Source organism: Stigmatopora argus, chromosome 11 (genome assembly GCF_051989625.1).
Source record: "Stigmatopora argus isolate UIUO_Sarg chromosome 11, RoL_Sarg_1.0, whole genome shotgun sequence".
Classification (NCBI taxonomy): Eukaryota; Metazoa; Chordata; class Actinopteri; order Syngnathiformes; family Syngnathidae; genus Stigmatopora; species Stigmatopora argus.
In genome coordinates, this window is record NC_135397.1 from 2,213,283 (window position 1) to 2,235,859 (window position 22,577).

General features: G+C 39.8%; 1 protein-coding gene across 3 annotated transcripts in view; it reads left to right on the forward strand.

Annotated features, from left to right (window-relative positions):
- Positions 1-22,577, forward strand: part of grid1a (glutamate receptor, ionotropic, delta 1a) — a 213,864-nt gene that overhangs the window by 140,908 nt on the left and 50,379 nt on the right. For all 3 annotated transcript variants that reach the window (XM_077613223.1, XM_077613224.1, XM_077613225.1), the window contains 4 exons: positions 5,913-5,966; positions 12,619-12,792; positions 16,349-16,510; positions 18,088-18,207. In XM_077613223.1, the coding sequence (XP_077469349.1) occupies positions 5,913-5,966; positions 12,619-12,792; positions 16,349-16,510; positions 18,088-18,207 (510 nt within the window). The remainder of the gene's footprint in view (positions 1-5,912; positions 5,967-12,618; positions 12,793-16,348; positions 16,511-18,087; positions 18,208-22,577) is intronic.

The following is a 22,577-nucleotide window of genomic DNA, read 5'->3' on the forward strand; positions in this document are numbered from 1 at the left end:
GCATTTTTTCTGATGCGATGATATCAAAAGGACGAATTGATTAACTTTCGATCATGTTCTAGATCATATTTGTGGAATGGACATAGTCAAAACGGAAATAGGTTTACATATGCCATCATGACTATGGGCTGTTGTCATTGTATGACCCAAGGGCAAACTGATGAACCTTTGGTCATGGTCTGGCTGTGACTCACGTTTGAAATGGGCCAATATGAAAAAGTTTTGAATGCATATTAAATATAATTGAGGCTGAGGCTGAATGGATTGTATTTTGATGCAAATACGTTTGGTAAGGATAGACAAGGTCATGACCAGCGTATATCTGCTTCCGAGTTCAATTCAGAATACTGGATTCGGAGAACTTTACATTTCGTAGGTATCCCTAATATCATGGTGGAGGTATGACACCTCATAGTGGCCTTTATGTACACATTTTTAAGACTTATGGAATTATCAAAGTCCTCACAGACTGTTCCATTAGCGGAATGGTCGACTACAAGGTTACTTATTGAATGTCGCAAACCTGGAATGGCTATCTTTAATGCACAGAGCTAATAGTTCTGAGATCAAGGGTTAGATAGATCTCAGGTCTGGACCTTCCTGCGTGGTGTTTGCATGTTCTCCCTAGGCTCGCGTGGGTTTTATCCGTTTACTGCGGTTTCCTTCCAGATTCCAAAAAACATGCAGGATAAGTTGGTTGAAAACTTTAAATTGCCTCTAACTAGTTGTTTGTCTTCTTGTGACCTGCGATTGGCTGGCCACCAATTCAGGGTAACCTCGCCTGATGCCTGAAGTCCTCTGGGATAGGCTCCAGCATCTTCTGCAGCCTTGTGAGGATAAGCGGTTTGGAAAATGACGGAATATGGGCCAGATCGGTATTGGCAAAACATATCTTGAGAAAAATCGTATGTCAAGATGCATTCTAGAGACGGTAGAGCTCAAATATTTACCTTCGAAAAAGAAGGACTGCAGACCGTCAGTCAATCCCATCCATTGACGCTTCTTCAGAGATCATGCATGAGGCGACAACGAGGCCTCATCGGGTTGTTTGTCAGGTCACGCCTTGACATTTCAGTGATTGAGAAGCAGCGCAAGTCTAATCCAATGCTAATGTGTCTGTGCCACACGCGTGGCAGCATATCAAAGCAAGTCTATTTCTCCCGGAAATGTCTTCTCGTCGTATCCGTTAAACGAGGTGAGGGGGTCACCCTTGTACTTTTGGACTCTGCATTGAAGACAAGACATTCTTCCTAAAAGCCTCTTGCAAGAAATGATTACGTAGTCTTGATGTTTCCAAATAAAAAATGTGTGAACTCTCTTGGGATGTGCTCTCCAATGTGTGAGGGGAAAGTTGTCCGCCTCATTAAAAGATAGGAAATGTACAAAGTGCTTTCATAGGCTTTCCTTCCTACCTGTAGTCTCTCCACTGTTGCCAGGTAATGGTGTGCATTATTCAGATGCATTTAAATGCCATTCTTTTGCTCTACTTCCTAGCAGGCAGACAAATGCATTCTGAACTTTATTCTAGATGCAGTGCTCCTTGTTGTCAAGAAAACATCTTCATTATTAAACACCTATGTTTTTATTCTTTCCCCATTTAAAAACACCCTTTTAAGACCGACCGTCAAAATGATCATCTAACGAATCCCTTTGTCAAATCATTAAAAATAAACAATAATATCTATAATGAGTGTTAGATTAGAATTTTCAAGCAACCAATCCTAAAATTTAAGCAAAATTACTGCTTTAAATGAAGATTGAGATGACTTGCCAATCAATTCCAAGCATTAGTTCTAATCTAAATGTAAATCTAAACTAAAAAAAATACAAATACTTTTATTCATTTTTTAAATTATTATTTCAATACATTATACTTTTTAGTTTATGAAATTTAAGACAGAAATAGGGCTTTGGAATCGTGTGGTATGTGGTATTCATTTCCATCAATGTGATTCCTAGACATTTATAAAAGTGAAGATAGATATAAAACCAGCTTTATCTAGGTCTATATTGTCTTTTACTGTGTCTGTGCTTGCTACTGCTACAAACTGAATTTCCTGAATACGGGATGAATAAAGGTTAATCTAATCTAATCTACTCATCTGAAACTCGCCCTAATTGTCGTTGTAATATGGACATATGTTCACAAGTCATTGTTAACTTTATTGTTATTTGAAGAAAGATATTAACCAAGTCAGATCGAGAAACATATTGAATTTGTATTTCACTCGCTGCTACATTCCCGACCTTTACACCAGCATATCTTTTTTTATTAGAATAATGATCTCATGCGGATCCTAATTATCCTTCTTTGCATTCTTTACACGTAGTGCACTTGTACTTGAAATTGGATGAATAGTAATAATATTTTGTACTGTACGTGCTAGAAGAAACACAATTTGAATTTCCTAATCTTACGACTTCTCCCGTTTTAAATATCATTTTAACCGTTAGAAGTCAGTTGGTGTGTAGTATTTGCTCTACAGAAGTCTTTTCAGCGCTTCCGGTGCGTTTCTATGATGGCGTCTGATGCATTTCAGCTCAATTTCCCACCGCCCCCTTGGCATTCAAAGTGAACGTCAAAGTGAATTTGCGGCAAATGATTCTCTCGAATGTTTTTCCCGTCGAAAAAAGTCAGCCGTCTGGAGCGCATCCAAACGTCCCCCCAGTCTCGTCTTCGCGTCTTCACCACCACCTGTTTCCAAATACGCCACTGCATGCTTTCAATGTCTTCTCCATTTTAAATTGAAGTTGGCGTTTCCCTCATTGGCTACGGAAACCATATAAAAAAAATAAATCATGCCAGTGGATTTCTTTTGCCGTTTTCGACAAGCCGGTTATCAACAGCACAGAACATTCTTTGCATCCCTTCTCCTAGACGGCATCCTTTTCCGTTGAGTTTAGCGCATCTTTTACATTTTTTAAACGTTACGCAAAGCTGAAATTGCCCAAACCGGCTCGGCAACGGCGTTTAAACCCCTCCGTGCATTTCAAGAGATCGCTATGTAATATAGAAAGCGAGAGGAGTTGGTTCCAAATTCGATTAGAAAAAGGCTGATTAGGCACATTATTACATGAGAGAATTCTTATTCAGATGCCTTTTGTATTCCAAGTGCTGCTTGATTGGAATCCTAATGAGGAAGCTACATTATCATCATGCTCTGCATGTCCTTTTATATGCCAGATAGCTTTGAATTCTTCTAAATCTATGGCTGGATTATGTATAGTATTGAGGCAATAGTGTATGTGAATAATTTTCAATTACTCCATGGTTTAAATGTGATTTAAAAAACAAAAACAAAGATGTTCCAGATCCGATCATCTCATCGGAAATCAGACCGTCAATTTTAGAAGATCGGAATCATGTAAAATCAATCGTTTTGGATCTACAAGACACAATTTTCACCCGATATCCTTCAGAGAATTGCTTTATTATTTTCCCAACAGTACTCCATCAAATTCAGAGGTTAATATCATGTCAGTATTATCGGTTTACACTGACATTTGATGGGGATAATAGTGTCGTCTATTAAAATTGAATGCATTCTTTATGGCCTCCTTTTTTTCAAGACATTTTTTAATAGGCCTCGTTTGAACATTGCTCAAAGTCAGAGAAAGAAATCAACCGATTTTTGTATAAGAGTCCTCTACATTTTATCCGCTTGGCAGCTCATTTTCATTGCTGCTTTTTAAAACATTTTTAACGCAAAATTGCAACCTTCTCGTCAAGAAATCCAATGCTCTGCGCCTTTTTGTTAATATTCCGACCGTGCAACTCTGTGACGTCACTAGGCAACCGGTGCTTATTTATTTATACGTATTTCTTTAGTTCAGGCCTTTGAGTGTTTTTTATTGGTTAGGATAATGCTGCTGATAAAACACACTAAAATGAACACACACGCGCTCATCCTCCAACTACACATGACTTGACACGTCTGTTTGCATTTTGTTTTTTTTCTCATCTACTACGACTAAAGTGTCCCTACGGCTTTTTGCTTTCAAGTCGAGCAGCTTCTCGGTTCTTGTCCTCCTTTACAAAGTCACGCCGTGACACACACACGTTTGACGTAAAGTTGTCCTTCAGCATTTCTCGTGTACGCCTGAAGGTCGGGTGTATTTTCTACGTTTTTCTAGAGAGCTCGCACATATCGGTGAGATGGTGCGAATTTGTAAACGTGGAAAAGGGGTAAATATTTTCCTCGACTGGATGAGCAACACGTCTCACAAGTCACGCGTGGATGTTTTTGGCTGGATTTGAATTTCAAATCAGTTTTGCACAATTAGGCCTGGAGACGTAGGGTCTGAAGCGTGGAGGTAAATATTGCTTTAGGACTCTGATGGATGTCGTTTGGCCTGATAAAAACTGGAAATGAGAGGGGCATTAAAAAATGGAAGCGTGACTGTTCTGAAGTTGGGAGATAATATTCGTGGCTCGCGGTACGAGAACGAGTGTTGCGCCGTGTTAATAGTCATAAATTATTACAGCTTCTCGGATTTCTTTTTCGGATTAGAGTCACGTAGCTGGGTATGATTGTTTTTGGGCCTGTTTTTTTCCATGTTTTTTCCACACATCCTTCATATTCAACAACAGCCTTATCTACACTTTCAAAGTTATCCTTAATGTCTCATTTCCAACACAATACCCTGAGAAAAATACATTAAAAGTATTCCGATTTTGCACATACATTATTTACCAGAACAGACTTCTAGAACATGTATCGGCGTTCATTGAACAGAAGAGACTTCTAGAACATGTCCATACTATTTACGTCCATCATTGCCCCAATATTGATTTTATCTCATCATACCTCAGTCACGCAACTTTCCATGTTATGCACACTCAAAATTGGTGTGTAGTATCGCCAACACAGCCTGACAAAAACAAAGATTTAAATAAATTTTGGTGCCCGGTAAAAGACGTGCATACACGTATCAGCGTTCATTGAACAGAAGAGACTTCTAGAACATATCCGTACTATTTACGTCCATCATTGCCCAGATATTGATTTTATCTCATCAAACCTCAGTCACGCAACTTTCTATGTTATGCACACTCAAAATTGGGGCATAGTACCGCCAACGCAGCCTGACAAAAACAAAGATTTAAAGGAATAAATCGGTACCGCTGACGTCAAGACATTTTGGTGCCCGGTAAAAGACTATACACGTATCGGCGTTCATTGAACAGAACAGACTTCTAGAAAATGTCCGTAATATTTACGTCCTTCATTGCCCCGAGTTTGATTTTATCTCATCATACCTCAGTCATGCAACTTTCGATGTTATGCACACTCAAAATCGACGCCTGGTATCGCCAACGCAGCCTGACAAAAACAAAGATTTAGAGGAATAAATCGGTAACCGCTGACGTCAAGAAATTTTGGTGGCCGTTAAAAGACGTGCATACACGTATCGGCGTTCATTTATCATGCTGAAACATCACATCCTCACAAATGGAAGGGTGTCTGTGGAATCTGTGCTCAGGCGTTTAATAAACGACGCACATTGATCCACCCAGGTGATTAATGCGCGTGCCTCCATGCTCACGTCGAAGCTGTTTTCCTGAGAATTTAGGACATGGGTGTCCAAAGCTGTCCTCAAGGGCCACAGTGCGCCATTGGGTGGCCCATCCAAAAGATCCGACATGAATATATATCAATAATAATGTCCGGAGCTAACCGTTTGACGGCTGCAGAATCTTGATTTTGCTTCTAAGGTTCCCCTAGCAAAAAGATCGTGATTTTAATGGTGATCACTTTTGCCCATGGCCTCTCGACTTGATAATGTAGGTGGTCTGGAATCCCAAAAATACCGCCCTAGGGCTTCCTGGGGCTAAAATGACTTTGCAAAACCTGCACACTTTGTTAAAAGGTACCCTCTCTTAACTCCTTTTTTTTGCTTTATCTCCGCAGGCTGTGGAGACCAACCTGGCATCCAAGGACAGTCACTGGGTGTACGCCAACGAGGTGAGTCTAAATACAAACATGCTGAATCAACACACCATTTTTTTCCAGATTTTAAAATATTTTTGCCGTTTGATCAACAAAACGTCCACCGGCTATCGCATAATGTTCTTGGCGGACATTAAGCCAAATTCTATTCTAAAGTGAAGGTCGTAGTCTAAGAGTCAAGTGTGCTTTTAGTGAATTCCGACTCCCCCTCAGCCTCTTTTGTTTCCAATGGTTCCAATTATTCTGAAAAGCAAATGGATGAACGGAAGCAAATAAAAAGCTTGCTCCCAGTTGACCTTCCTGAGAATTTGCATTTCAGTTCCCAGTAGGAAGCTTACTTTACGGAATAACACACACACACACACACGAACACTTATTGGTATCCATTTATCATGTTTAAACAAATTCTAAGTACAGAAAGATGTCACTGGAATTAGTGTTCAAGGCTGTATTGATCCGCTGAAATGATTAATGAGTAGGAATGTTTAGGATGGAGGAGTGGTTAAGCCTTAAGCCTAACTGTAAAACATTGATTATTAGTATTAAAATAGATAGGTAGAATTTGAATTCGGAACAGTTTATTATAAACTATATCATTGTATTTTTTTTTACTAGATGTTCCCTTGCAAGTCGCTTCAGCCAATAAATACACATTAAAGAGGAAAATATATATATAGATGTGTAGATATAACTCACGTTTTTGGGAGGGCATTTTTTATTTTTTCACAAATTAAGAACGAAAATACGTTAAAGTAAAATGGAAAACAACAGGCTAAATAGGCATTTGTTAACATAATAGATTTTGAGATAACTATAGCCTAAAAAAATACAGGCTCTTGGTGGTCAGAGAGAGAAGAAATATATATTTAAGTCGTACTTGAGTATTAGTGTCGGGCCTACCAAACTATGAAAAAATGTGCGACTTATAGTCCGGAAAATATGGTAAACTGTTTTATGAAGACTTTCGTGGCGGTCTTAAATGCATCGAAAATCGCTCTTACAATATTTAGGGCGTGTAAACAATTATTTTTTCATTAATGTATTAGTTATGGAGGATTTTCACAAGAACTGTGTGCTTATTCTGTGTTCTGAGGAAAATTCCCAAAAGATTGCAGACACTTGTCAAGCGGTGACTTAAAAAATGCCAATGCCATTTTATATTGTGAACTGACAGTATTGTTGCTGTAAAGTGTAATTTAGCTTAAGTGACAAATCATTAACCAAGTGGGGTGAATATTGATTACGAAAGGTTAATGAGGCGTTCGGTTTTTGCCGTGCTTGCAGTCCAAATGGGCTTCACCTCACGTTACATTTGTTTTTCTTTTTGTTTGGATTTCTTTTCTAATTGCTACCTAGAGTTGGCTTTCAATCTGTTCATCCGGGCATGTGGGTAAAATATTGCCCCACATGGCGTAGAGATGCCGTGAGCCCCAGAAAATCCTTTCTGTCTGCCTTCTTTAATTCATATTATTGGCTTTGTATGCCTCACAAGGCAGCACAGGAAAAGGCTTTTGCAGTCTGAGCCTGTTTGATAAGTGAGAAGCTATCATTTTTAATTTGAAGCAGTCTTCATACTCGAGCTGGTGCATTCCTTTATTACGATCTTGGAGAAATTATGGATGCGCTAATGCTGTATTCTCTGCCTTGCGGGTTGATTCGATGTGCTGGCAAAATGTGTCTTCGAGATGATGTTACAATTTACCTTTTGAATTGCTCTTTTGCGAAAGGTGAGCTAACTTAACCTAAATCTTAGCACTATAAGACAAGTTATTTTTCTTCTTCTTTCCTTGTAGTAGATACTCTTTAGCCTTTAATTATCTAAAGGAAAGTGCTCATGAAATGGATGTTCACCTTGAAAAGAGGATAGTATATTCAGTAGTTTTTTTAACGTCACATAAGATGTTTATATTATATCACTTGAGAGACAATTAGATTCTTTATACACGCATGGACATACAAATAATTCTGTTTAACAGACAACTGAAAGGTGAGTGGCCAAAGGATGTTCTTGAGGTTGTTTAAATCATTTACTATATTCTAAAGCTGAACGGGGAAAAAATCAGTCCATCAATTTTATTTTTAATCCTGAAGAGACAAAAAATAGCATGACCTTCTCTTCTTATGCCTCTGGATAGGCGTCCAAATTAAGCAAGTCTTTTTATCGCTCAATCCTGAAGGGATATATATAATTGTACGCGAGAAACTGCATATAACTCAATCATGACATTCATTTCAAGCGCATGATCTCTACACCCAGAAGTGACTAAGCTTCAATCCCCGACACCCCCGTATCCCCAACAGCAGGCCTCTCACATTTCATTCAACTCCAGCTCCACTGAAGGATATGTTAATCCAACATAGACCGCGAAGCGTGAATGTTGATGCTTCGCTTCAAAGACGGGCGAAAGCACACTGAAGTGAGATGTAACACGAGGAGGTTTTGTGTCCAAAACCACTGGGTTTTTTTTAAACCCGATCACGGGACCGGAATTTTGTAAAGATTGGCATTTGGTGAAAAAGATCGGGGTTTTTAGAAGGTATTTCCTGATGATTGTTTTTAAATATTCAGCCCTTGGCTACCATTGGCGATGATATCCATTTTGATTGGGATGGTATGACCCAATCAAATTGGATTGGACGTCTGTCACTGTTAATGAAATTTAAACATACTAATCACTCGATGCCGGACTTCGTAGTTCCCCAAAATATCATGTACTATATCTTCGTTAATGGCAGTGATTGAGTGCAGGCCTATGAGTGCAAAATAATCCAGGATTATACGAATTGGGGTTTTCTCTAATCCGATCAGGTGATCGCAATCCGATTTTTCGAAGATCGGAATCAGGTGAAAACGTTTTTGAGTTTTTTTCTATTCTTTTTGATCAGTACAAAGCAACACAATAATCTAAATGGACAAGTGTATTGTCAAGGGAGACAAAAAGGTATTTTTGTGATAAATTATTCCCAAGGTATCGGTTTCGGCAGAGCTTCGAAATCAGGTGACTCAAACTTGGGTGCAAAAATATGTTATCGGAACAAGTCTAGGTTAAAACCATTGTTTTGCTTCAAGATCAAAATCCATAATTGTAGTAAAAATAAACATTCCTTTAGCTGGATATGGAGTCGGGCAATTGTAGGAACAAATAGCCAAAACTTCATCTGTTCATTTTTCGAAAGTTCGCAAGGAGCCCTCCATGGAGAGCATTAATATTTAATACTTGAGGTCGTAAGCATATATTGGAACCCAGGATTTCATGACTATGTGGTTAACCACTATAAAGAGGCCATGTGTAACTGTGAAGGAAATGTAGCTGCATTTCACTGCCCTTTTTTCCCCGTTCAGATGCAAATAAAGTTGCTTTGAGCCTCGAGAGGCACACTCGTTGGAGAACGCAGTCATTTAAGAAAGGAAGAGAGCCTTCTACATTGGATAGTAAACGAGGAGTGCAGAAAGCGGCACATACTTGTTTCGCCATCGAAAAATTCACATGGAGTTGGAAGTTGTTTTGTTTTGTCTCTCCAAAATCACGATGGTGACACTCGACAGCGTGTGATGAATGAGGTGCGACGGACAGAGTTGAGGAGGAGAAACGAGGGATGATTGATGTCCATGGGTAATGTCGTAATTGAAAAACCTGCCGACGTCGTTTTGGACACCCAAAAAAAGTAGGATTACTATTAAGGCTACGTATCCATACATGGAAAAGCCAGTGTTTGAGGTCTGAACCAGAACTGGTCGTCACTTATGCAAACAACCACATTGGCTCACATCTTGAGTTTAATGTATTTATTTATTAAGGCACAGCACATATTCATGAACATATTCATATTAATGTTAATGAACATATGTAAGATTATAATAGCTGAGGGCTAAATTCCATCTTTAGTCCCTTTGCAGCTTGAAGGTAAACGATAACACACAAGTGGCACACTTTTAGACACCGTTGTGATCGCAATTTTGTTTGTCCAACAGCGAGGCTTTAAGATAATTGGCCAAGAGGTTCAGAGACGGAGTTCACGTATGTTAATTGGTATTGATTTCCAGGTATTTGCGGCACGGACAGAGAAGGTGCTTTTTGGGGAACTACACAGTCACCTCTAGAGCCAGCTCTTGTTATTGTATTGGATTTTTTGGGATGAAATCTTGCAGTGTAGGAGGAGCTTTGTGATGGAAGATTTTGTAAACTAAGGTAGCATATTTAACAATGTTTTCCCAGTTCAGTTCTACGTTTATAGCTGAAAATCCTGTTCTCTTTGATCGTCTTTCCCTCTACCCCCAAAAAACCTGAAAACACAATCAGAGCTTATCTAACACTGGTTGTACACCCTGGAGTCTTGGCTAGTCAATTATTGGGCACATCAAGAGAAAACCAATTATTTTGGGCATATGTGCTAGTGTAAGTAGTTTTGTTTTTCTGGTCATTGTACAAGTATATGGTGAAACATATCCCAGAATAATGGCTTGTAGAATGAGAATAGTGATGATAAATTATTCTGAAGGTAGACTCGGGTAGAGAGTGGGGCAATAGAGCCTCTGGTTAGTGGGCTTGATTGAGGATAAGGACAATTTTCAGTAGCGCTAACACTTAATGGCTTAAAAGTAATTGGATGACAAAGGTGTTGGGTTTTGATTGGAAGGAGAAATTACAATTTAAATAGCGCGGACAAGACAAAATGTGCTTATTAGACAGAATGTTGAGTGGCATTGGACAACTTTGCTACAGACTCAAATATAGACTCTATATATACATATGTTATTTTTTTTCACCCTTTTGCCAATGCGCCAGATGCACCAGTTTTACATTTCCTGGTGCAAAATGCAGGAAAAGGACCAATTAGTAAAAGTATGATTTTTTTTAGTTTATTTTTTTCGTCTTGCTTGGGCTCATGCCGATATGAGGCGGGTGTCTCTGAAGTTGAACTCTGTAATATTCCAATTTTATTTTCACAGTTGCATTCAACTGGAAGCAAGTACGCGAATGAGACAAACAAATAATGAAATTACTCACACGTCATTCCACTTTGTTGCTTTCCGATGGGAAGGATTTCGTTCCAATTAGTTAGTCTCGCCGCGAATCCAGTGTTAAGTGCAAAAACGGTTCAAGTGCAATTCTCCCTGGAACCACCCGGCAACATGTTTTGCATTCAGCCGTAAAATGACGGCACATTTTTCTATTTTCTACTTTGGATCTATCGTTATTATACAGTACGTCCAGTTTACTTGGCATCCCTTCAACCATACTTTAATTTCGCCTTCCTCACAGCAGCCTCTGCACAGCACGTTGATGTCTAATTAATTAAAAGTGCCGCCATGATTACTAGTAAAAAAAAAAACTTGATTAAAGATTAATAGCCAGGACCGAGTGGCTAGCAGAGGATCATTTAACCTTTCTGTCAAATGAGCTGGATTTGATTAATGTTTAGGCTTGTCTTGCTGTCATTGACGCCAAGTTGCATTGTGCTTCTTTGGGTTTATCCCCCTACCCGTGAATTTCATGCAATCGCTTTACTCGTGGTTGGATCTTTTTTGGAATATGAATGCAGGAACAATGTGTTTTATCTTAGAATAATGCTAATTTGTCTTAATAACCCGAGGCAGCATTCTAGCCGTAGACCCTCTTCAGATAAGTAAATACGCAAAATAGATAAATGAACGCAATTATTGGGGAATGTTGTGCTGTTTCAGGGAGTTTGTAATGGCAATGTTTAGTGAAGATGCTATTATGAGACACCCAACACGCAAAATGATAGCACTCCAATGGGACATATGTGATATAAAAACTTTTATTGATGTATAGGCGTACCAGTGGGAGAGTGTTTAGCATGTCGGCCTCACAGTTCTGGGGGTTGAGGGTTCTCAGTGTGTGGAATTTTCATGTTTACCCCTGACTCGGGTGGGTTTTCTTTGGGTACTCCAGTTTTCTCTTGCATGCCAAAAACATGTACATTAGAAAGGTTGTTCTTATAAGTCTGAGCGCCCCAGGACCCCCACGACCCTCGTGAGGATAAGCAATTCGGAAAATCAATGAATACATATATACATTTGTGTTTTCTATTGTACTGTAGATTAGATTGGATTGGATTGGATAACTTTATTCATCCCGTATTCGGGAAATTTCATTGTGACAGTAGCAAGAAAAGGCATAGTTATAAGTTAGACAGTACAGTCAAAGGCCGCAGAACAACAAAGCAAAAGCAAAAAGCACAAAGTACAAAGCAAATCAAAGTCAATGGGATCATTAAGAATAACCAAATCATTAAGACAGAAAAGCAGCAAAAACACAAAACGAGCCACGAGTTTCGGTAGCAAAAACGGATAGACTCAAAAAGACGTAAAGTTGGACAAAAACTGGAACCACACACAGGAAGTCTTCCACGAGATGGGGAACTTCTGCAGACTGTGACCGAGGTAGAGAATATGCAGAGTCACTCTTCCAAGCTTATCCGCACAGTTCCTCAGTAGTCTGGAGCTGATGCTGATAGCTGAGCTAGATGTTAATCAGTTGTATATTCTGTATTCATATTCATGCGTACACGTTATAGCAATGCACAGATGGATGGGTAGAAGTTAAGATGTTCAATTTTTATTCTTGTTTTGGTAGCCTGGATGAAAACGATGGGGGAATGACCTTTAACTGGTGTTTTGTGGCCCTTTCCCCACTAACAGGAAGTGAGTGACGCAGATATCATGGAGCTGGTTCACAGTTCCCTGGGCCGAATGACCCTCATCCGTCAGGTGTTCCCACTGTGGAGGGACACCAACGTTCGCTGCATGAGGAACAATCACCGCATCTCCTCGCTGTTGTGTGACCCCCAAGAAGGCTATCTGCAGTCCCTGGAGGTAACGCTGACACTGTCAAGGACCCGTCACCCCCATTTTTTTCTCCACCTCCCATTGTTTTCCTTCTAACTGATGGCACGACATTGATACCATTCTCAATCACGACGCAATTGCCTTCTCGACTTTAAGCAAAAACGAAGCAAATGGTCCGTGACGTGACATTTTGCCAAATAACACTCAACCAATAACAAATAGCCAATTAGTGATTAATTGCATCTCCTAAAGAAATCGTTACGCGCTGTTATATTTTGCCACCGTCGTGCAAAAGGGATGTTTACAAAGAAAGGTGTCATATTGCTACCAATCCCAGTTTAATCATTTTGGAGAAGGTTGAATTAAATTAGACCTCAAGAGATTTAGTTTTTGCAAAGCTTAAATTTAGTTTGAACGGCCGAGCCACCCACAAACTGCAAAGTACGCCTATATATATTATGAATGGGTTTTGTTACTGAATCGCAAAGGGCAGAATGCGGGGTAACCTGAAAGGCACATTCAGTTTTTTCTTAACATTTGTGCAATTCCTTATTTTTTACTTTTATTTAATCAGGTGTGGTTCTTCTGCCATAGTAGTTTATTCCAAAATGGAATAAAAAAATAAATTAAAAAAATGTCAACACAATGATGTCCCTGATCAGATCACGTCAAAGTTATAAAATCGGAATTTGATGAAAAAAAAATTAAAAAATCGATTGGGTTGTTAAAATGATTTATTCAATTTTAAGTATTAACTCAATGGCAGTGAAACATGTTCACGCAATGCCAGCCTTCCCAGTTTAAATACATTGATTTTCCTCGCAAATTGGACCTGAGACCATTTTAAGAAGATCGGAATTGGTTGTAATTTTTTTTAAAGATTTATGTTTTTATTAAAGCGCTACAAAGGAACAAAATACAATGTAAGGATGTTGACAAAAGAAACAAAAAATATTTGTTTTTTAACTACACATTGATAGACAATCAGAATCGATGGAAATAAAAAAAATAATCGAGATGGGCAAGAATATTGTCAGAAAAAAAACAAAGAAAAAATATTAAATAATTGACGTGTCGGATCGTCAAAATGAGGACTTGCATAAAGAAATGTAATAATTATTTTCTAGCTAACAAAAAGCACAGAAGCGAGCAAAGCGTTGGGCGATTCGGGTATTTAGGCAACGTCATTTCTCCCGTTTTCCACATTTCTTTGTTGAACGAGTTTTTTCTTGAAAAATATCTGCAATAATGATGTATACGTAATACTTTATTCTTCACACCATCTGCAGTGCTCGTACTGTCGGTGTCAAATCACCAAAGGACAGAATCGAGCGTCTCGCGAACATTTTTGCCGGTATTAGCTGTTTGTATATGCAAGAGAATATACAGTAGATTAAAGGGTCTTGATAAGGTAATTGTGGCCTGCTCCAATTCCCATGAATATAAATGACGGGAGCTCTATGTGATGGCGGAATAAGTGGCGCAGCGAGGCGCAAAGATTGCTTTTGTCCGCAGTAAATCCAGGTATGAGGTCTTGCCTTTTTAATAAATGACTTAAACCTACCCTGAAACTCCTTCAAAAAGATATACAAATCATTATATTTAAAATATTAAGGAAGATGACAATGGTGTGCCATTTTTATCAATTGGGACATTTTCCATTAATGGTTATCGTATAATCAGAAGAGGACTTTCTAATTGGTCGCTTCCACCTTCCCGCACTTTTCCGTGGCCTTGACAGGTTGTTGTTTTTGTTTTTAATTGGATTGCCCATCTCGCAGTTCACCGAACAAATCAGAAGATAATAACATCAATGAAATGAAAATTAGGTTTGACTCATTTAATAATCGGTGTAATAAAAGCACATTAACGCCCTAATACGATAAAGCGCCCCCTTTGGGTCTTCGTACATCCTCGACATCAAGGGGACTTGCTCGGGAACATCTATTAGTAAGTTATTATCATTTTTCGTCATCAATGGCAGCCAATGAGTTAAATAATATGAAATTAAATTGGTCCATTTTTAAAAATCCCATCTTTTTGACCTGATTCTGATCCTCTGAAAATTACGTGGTCTGGATCACATGATCACATCTGGGATGTCTTTCATTAAATGGTGAAAATATCACAGATAGGTGATTTTTTTTTTCAATTCCCGTGATATCTTAGAAAAACCTGACAAATGAGCTGAGCTCTAAATTGGCGATGGGTGGTATGACCCAAACGTCAAAGTGGTTGGTGTATCTTTATTATTATTCTACTCCAGACTATGATTGGCTGACCTTAAGGGAAGAGAAGCTGACTTGTCGAAGTCTTACCCCTGAGAGTCTTGAACCTTTCATGTGCCAAGCATCATGAGTGCTAGCTCGTATTGCTTCTACACATCTCGAGGCGTGCGCGGATTGGACACAACACAAAATCCAACCCTCGCACACCTCGTATGAGGCGGCGGACATGATTCCTGACAGGATGCGCCGCCGAGACAGTTATCCGAGAGGCGAGATGAGCCCAGCAGAAATAAAGCCTGTTTTGACAACTTCTTGTATTTCTTTTCTCGCTGCCGCCCTCGGCCCCCGATCTTGATTTAAACGCCGGCCCATACAGCGCCGCCCCCCGCCCGACGCCAAAAAAATGGATTTATTAATAAGTCATCTTAGCCTCTTTCCTCAAGGCGACCGGTAGACGCGCTGCCGTCACAGGACATAAACGCTTAATTGTCTGCCTGACTATGATCAATATGAAAATGCGCCACCTGGAAGCAAAGCGTGCGAGGGTGACGGCGCACTGACGAGCGCTGGGAGACGGAGGGAAAATATCAAGCCACTGCCGCAGAGCAAAAGAAAGACTAGGTTTTTGTTCATGTACAATCAAGCTGAGTGCTTGCTATCATCTCCAAATGTCAAACGGAGAGTTTCTCCTTTTGAAAGACAGAAGTTTGTTCCATCATGTGGAGAAGGACAGCAATTGGCTGTCGAGAAGTGCTTTGTCCGTTGAAAAATTGAACAGATTTATTGTTTTCTCTCCTCAGATGCTTGCCAAAACCTGACCCACTTTTACAATTAAGGCTACAAACAAAATACTTAAAAATATCTGTTTGGTTATATTATTTCGAGCAACAAGCTGATATTTTCTCTTGTTTGAACAAAGTCACCAATTGATTGACAAACAATAATATGTCATTCTTAAACAGTCGGCAAAATTGTTTAAAATCCTCAGCCAAATTGTGTTTTTATTTCATTTTAAGTATAACGACTCTCTCTGGAAGCCTTGCCTGAAATGACGCATGAAAAAATCTTCCACGTTGATTTCAAACGACAATTTCGGAGTCATTTTGGCTTTTTCGCAGACATTTTGTCTTCTTGCCAACCAACGCGAGCCACTTATCTAGACAGGTGTGCAATCCAAAATGTGGAAATATTATAGTTCTCAGTGCATGAGGGAATAGCATCGCCAAAATGTTTTTCTGATGCCAGATCATAAAATGAATTTTTGGGGGGCCAGAAATAAACATGAGATCAAGTTGGCATTCATCTGAGCCCTGCTGCATTTCTATAGCTCAACTTTGCAACCTTTCTGTCAACAGGTGTCCAATCTTTACCTGTATGACAGTGTTCTGATGCTAGCCAACGCCTTCTACAGGAAGCTGGAGGACCGAAAATGGCACAGCATGGCCAGCCTCAACTGCATGAGGAAGTCCACCAAGCCGTGGAATGGAGGATGGTCCATGCTGGACACCATACAAAAGGTATCGTTATTTGAATAGTCCATCTTGTTCAACATCAACAGCTTCGATTCAGTCAGATTAGGAGTTATTTTATTGTTTTCGGATGTCAGGGAGAAATCAGACGTGTTTCCGAGGTTTTCGTCAAATTTCAATGATACGAAATGCTCTTACATTGGATTGGATTGGATAACTTTATTCATCCCGTATTCGGGAAATTTCATTGTGACAGTAGCAAGAGGAAAGGCATAGTCATAAATTAGACAGTACAGTCTCAAAGGCTGCAGAACAACAAAGCAAAAGCACAACGTACAAAGCAAATCAAAGTAAATGGGATCATTAAGAATCACCAAATCAAATCATTAAGACAGAAAAGCAGCAAAAACACAAAACGAGCAAGAGTGGATGGAGCTACCGCCACCGGCTGACACTTGAACGGCGCCATCTTGGTTGCGGTAGCAAAAACGGATACAGACTATATACATACATACCTGTCAACTTGTGTTTTTCCTGTATTTTATACATTTTTTGGTCATTTCAAATTGTGTATGCCGAATAACAATATATTTTTAAGTAAGTTTTTTGTAAAACCAATGTTTTTTTACCCATTTCGGCTCAAATCCGGATTGTCTCGGTCACTGGTAGCAGATGAAAACGTCATCGTCGACTGCTAATAGTATTGTCATGCTTTAAGCATGATATGCGCACACACATTCATTCCCCTTTCAGCAGTCTGCCTTTTCACTATATAAAAATATAGCGTGTCAGCAAGCAATGTTCCCAGACAGTCTGGCTGTCAGCGTCATACAGCGACATCTACAGAATCTTGATTTTAGTGCATACTGATTGGGCACCCCGTTTGTTTTGGAGAATTTTTTTAGACTTTTTAGTGCGCCCTATGTGAGTAAATATGTGCCACGTTGCATTTGTACGTTTTTTATCTTGAATTTTAATCAATAATATGGGGATTAATTGGCCGAGGTTGACAGGTATGCTCTTAAATTGTTGTTCTGCTGGGAGCACTGCCGGATTTAAGGGGGTGCAAAAAATGGCTTCGTTTCATGAATTCACAAAACTGAATTTTGATTATTTCGGCTCAATCGTCAAATTTATGTTGGTGGTAGACAATCACGCCACTTGTATTTTCGCTTTAGATGAGCGGACAGGGTCTGAAAAGGAAACTAAATAATTTGGTTTTTGGTAGCTCAGTTCCATTCCTGCTTGTGCGAGTTGTCCGGAAGGGAATCCAGCATAAAACTTTCTATCATGCGGATCGAATGTTTCGTTGTGGGTATCTTTGGGCATCTGCGTTAGTAACAAAAACAGACACTTTTTCATGATTTACAACGTCTTCTATCGACCTGCTCTATACGAGCGTTTTTCAAAAACAGACACGGTTTCTACATAATGGTAACATGATTTCCCCTGATTAATTTCATGTTATTTCATTAAGATCTAGTGGGATACATGATACGCAAGTCAAGTGTGTGGCTGCAGGCGATTTTCATTTTTAACTCCCACTTGGAAGTGCATAAAGTATCAGCATCATTAGGTCTCTTTTGTTGTGACATTTGGTGTTCCCCTCTCACTCATGCCTGCAGGGGCGCATCAGCGGTTTGACAGGACTGATGGACTTCCGAGCAGAGGGCTCCAATTCTCACGTGCAATTTGAGATTCTGGGAACCAGCTACAGCGAGACCTTTGGGAAGGATGCCAAAAGGGTGAGTCGGGAGGGAACACTCATTTGGCTTTGCGACATAGTACTTTGTCTTTTCTTCATTTTTCTGGCAAGTTACAATCTGTTACGTATTCGATTATGGTCGCCGTTGCAGTTTGTGTAGTCATATGCAATGGGGGAAAAGCTAACTAAGGTAGCCGTTGAGTACATGTCAAAGTGGCGGCCTGGGGGCCAAATCTGGCCCGCTGCATCATTTTGTGTGGCCCGGAAAAGTAAATCATGAGTGCCGACTTTCTGTTTTAGGATCAAATTAAAATGAAGAGTATAGATGTATATTACATTTCCTGATTTTCCCCCTTTTAAATCAATAATTGTCATTTTTTAATCCATTTTTTCTGTTTTAGTTTAAAAATCATTTTGTAAAATCTAAAAATATATATTAAAAAAAGCTAAAATAAACATCGTTTTAGATCTATACAAAACTGAATATTCAGGGTTTTTAATCCAGTTCTTTTAATCCATTTATAAAAAAAATCTGTATATTATATCTAAAATAGTCCAGCCCACGTGAAATCAAGTTGACGTTAAAGCGGCCCGCGAACCAACCCGAGTCTGACACCCTTGCCGTAGAGAGACATTTTTATAGGTGCTATTTTCAAAATTGCAAAAGTCCCCGTGACATTTACGCATAATGCTGCTTAGTGACAATTTCTTGACATACTGTGGCTCTCACAACAAATACTGTATTATTAGCATTTTCTTCTACTCTGGTAAAATACATGAAACTTTATCACAATGACATTTTAAAAAGAGCTTTGTCATTAGAAGCTGAATCTCTCAGTTCTTGGGTTAAGCATGATTCTAAGGCTAACAATAGCAACAATAGGGATAAATTGCACAAATATCTTACATTGAAATCTGCATGATTTAAAATTTATTTGGTAATTTTGGTCTATGCTTGCTACTGTCTTGCTACGGCAATTTCCCGAATACGGGATGAAATGAAGTTCTAATCCAATCGAATTTAACCACCAAATCGAACAGTCTAATCTCATTAGCTATGCATTTTGCAATAAAAACTCTCATGGCAACACAAACAGCCAAAAATTGTACTATCTTAAGTGTTTATTTATTCTACCTGTCAGTACCTGTTTTGAACAAAATGTTATTTGCCGTAAGGAAACAACAATTGCCATATCAAATAACTCATTGAAGGTGATAGACCTCTAATCATTTTCAACTAGCATAGTAGTTGAGAAAATAAATGTTTCATCAGACAAGGTTTATATACAGAAAACAGTATTAAAGTTCTTGACACCATTTCGAACTCGTGTGCCTAATACTATATTATTAGAATAATTTTGCAATTTTCTAATATTCAGGCAAATCAGTACAGGGCAGAGTAGGGTTGACAGCATCATTTTTTTTTCCTTCCTTGCCGTATTATTACCAGTTGTTATGGTAACATGAATTAAAAAGATTTTTTTCTCATACACGGACATTAGCTATGAGATTTTACATTAGTGGGTGTCCAATTTTCCATTTTTCACAATACTTTATGACAGATATAACAGCGTGTCAAGCCTGGCCTGGTTTGTATATATAATTTTTTTAAAGCCGATATAGAATTGCACTCTGCAGGCAGTGTGAACCACTAAGAAAAACAGTTTTTTCTTTTTTAATATTCTCTCCATGTGACCTCTTACCGGTGTGAAGGAAACAATAGATCATTTTCCCCGAGACCTCGCCACTAACCTCTGCAGTGTTCCTGCTCCATTAAAACACCTTTGGTGGCTCTTTAATGCTATATTTTTCACGGCACGTCGTCTGCCAGATACTGTAAAGTGGATGACACATACTGTTGTGGCTCATTAGGCATCAGAAAGGAACACATTAATGATACATGTCTTCCAGGGTCACAATGAACGACATTAAAATGACACAAAAGCATCAGACAACCTTGTGGAAGTAGAAAGATGTCCTCTAAAGACCAGAGAATATTCAGACGTGAAATCTTGTTGTAATTTCTTTGTTGTAGTGTGTAACTCAACTAAACCTTTTTATTACGTCAAATGCATTTTTCACATTTTGTCTGATGACCGAAAATAAGCACCGGATGCAAAATTAATGTTTTGAAGTTAGCACCACGCTCCCTGGACCCCGTAGAAACGAAAAATAAAGTTTAGAGTCAGTTAGTTGCTGCCGTCTATCGCCAATTTGAAGAAATATTCTTCTTCCGGAAACACCCGAATGCAAAAAAAAATGTTTTGAAGTTAGCACCACGCTCCCTGGGCCCGGTAGAAACGAAAAATAATGTTTAGAGTCCGTTAGGTGCTGCCATCTCTCGCCAATTTGAAGAAATAATCGTCTTTCGCAAACAGCGGTTCGAATGTAAACTAAATGCGGACGAACATTTTAGTGGACTTTTTTCGGCTTTTAAATTCCGAAAAGTTTTCATTTTTCAAGAAAACAATCATAAATGTATCATCTTGTAAAGGTGATTTTATCTGCTCTCATTAGCGAATTGATGTAAAACCCAACAAATTGTCTGGGGATGGAATCATAACTTGAGCCGACAAACTCCAGTACGGTTCGTCTGGGAGCGCCGCCGAGAGAGATTAAGCCGATCATCTGCGTCCCCTCGGCAGTAATTTGTTTGTCGCCTCCACCGCCGACGTCCCGATTCCGTCAAGGGGCTTCCCGCTGAATGAAGAGGAATTGACTTTCGCAATCTATGCCGAGCGGCGCTGACCAGAAACTGTAATGAAGATTTAATCACCGCTCAGCCCGCGGCTGACATCACGACTCGTATCCTTCAACACTCCGCCATCAAGGAGTCTCCAAGAGGACCAGGCATCTCCGCCAGAGCCAATTTTAACTTGCAAGTATGCATAGTTGGATCTCAGATGTCCTGAGCCAACACGTGCTCACTTGTATTTCCAATTAGACGCCGAAAACCACACCATACAGATGCCAGATGCGATTACTCGCCGTGTCTTTATATCACGACGCAGGCTGTCGGCCTCAAACACTCTTTATTAGAGCGTTCGTATAAATATTCAGAAAGTCTCTCGTCATCGGGGCGAGACTGGCTCGCCATTAGGCTCCGATCTCCTCATCCTCGCCTCTAACTTACTGCCACGGTAACCTTCCTCCTCCCCCGGCTGGGCTATCTACCCTCTCCATCATCGTTTATCTGCATCCAGTCCATTTTCCTCCCAGCCTGATGGCTCTTAGATGAGGCGTCTCTCTGCTTAAGACGCCCTAATGAAGACTGAAATACTATTTCCTGGATGGCCAGTGTAAGTTTGCGCCACCGGCTTCGCCTCCTGCTGCAGAGTGATCGATGCCGTTCTCGTTGTTTTGCTTCCCCCGCTTCGCGCTTATTGATGTGTCAGCTTCTTCCTAAGCAGATATTGCAATCGGCCTCTCGTTCCAGGCGAGGCTCTTTGCCCGGAAAACTGCGCTCGTTTATATGTCATCGCCGCTCTTAGCCCGGCGTCTTTCACGCATCGGTCAGAATTGATTTCGTGCGGGTGCGCGTTCACTGACTGGATCGGCCATCTGTGCTCAGTGGGATATTATACGGAAAAAAAGCTTTGCGGTATGAGCTTCTCTTAACTAAGACCCTTTTTTTTTGGAGTGAGGAAGATGACAAATTTGCTCATTATTTGACCCGTAAAGCCCTGCTTTCGTAAGCAACATTGTGACAGCGTACTTTTAAAGTTACGCTTTTGGTCGCCCGGAAGGTGAGTGATAATTACCATTTAAATCGTTGCTCAAATTCCCTAAATACAAACTGCGAATGACTATTTAGTCATACTTAATGCCCTAGTAATTATTAGGCTAAAGAAAAGCTCAAAATTTCCCGGACTTTTATTGATTTTGTTGGAGAACTTGTTAAGACCCTGACTGACGTAGCTTCTTAAAGGGACAACGCATGTACATACAAACTCTTATTCATTCACACGTCCGCTGAGTGAAACTGCTCATGTCCATTGTTGGCTTTTATTGATGCGTAGACCGTGTTGTTTTACCTCGTTTTGTCGCCGGTCTTTTGGTCGCCGGTCTTTTGGTCGCCCGTTGTCACGGTTGGGGCGACCAAAAGACCGGCGACCAAAAGACGGCGACCAATCGACTGCACACGCTTTTAAACGACACTTAGTTGCACCGATGCTTACAACAGTGCTAACCAAGCTTTCCGACTCACGGCGCCCGGAGAAAAACGCCTCGGAAATCTCAAAACGCTTTTTCAATTGGCGGTCAAGTGCCGTGCGTGAACTGCGTTGGCTTTTTTTGACCCATAACGACCGTTGCCAAGATACAGAACGGGGAAATATTTTTCTGGATGATTAAACATGAAGCTGGCCATTTTGACCCTTTACATTGTTTCTAAAAAAAACAAACCACAAA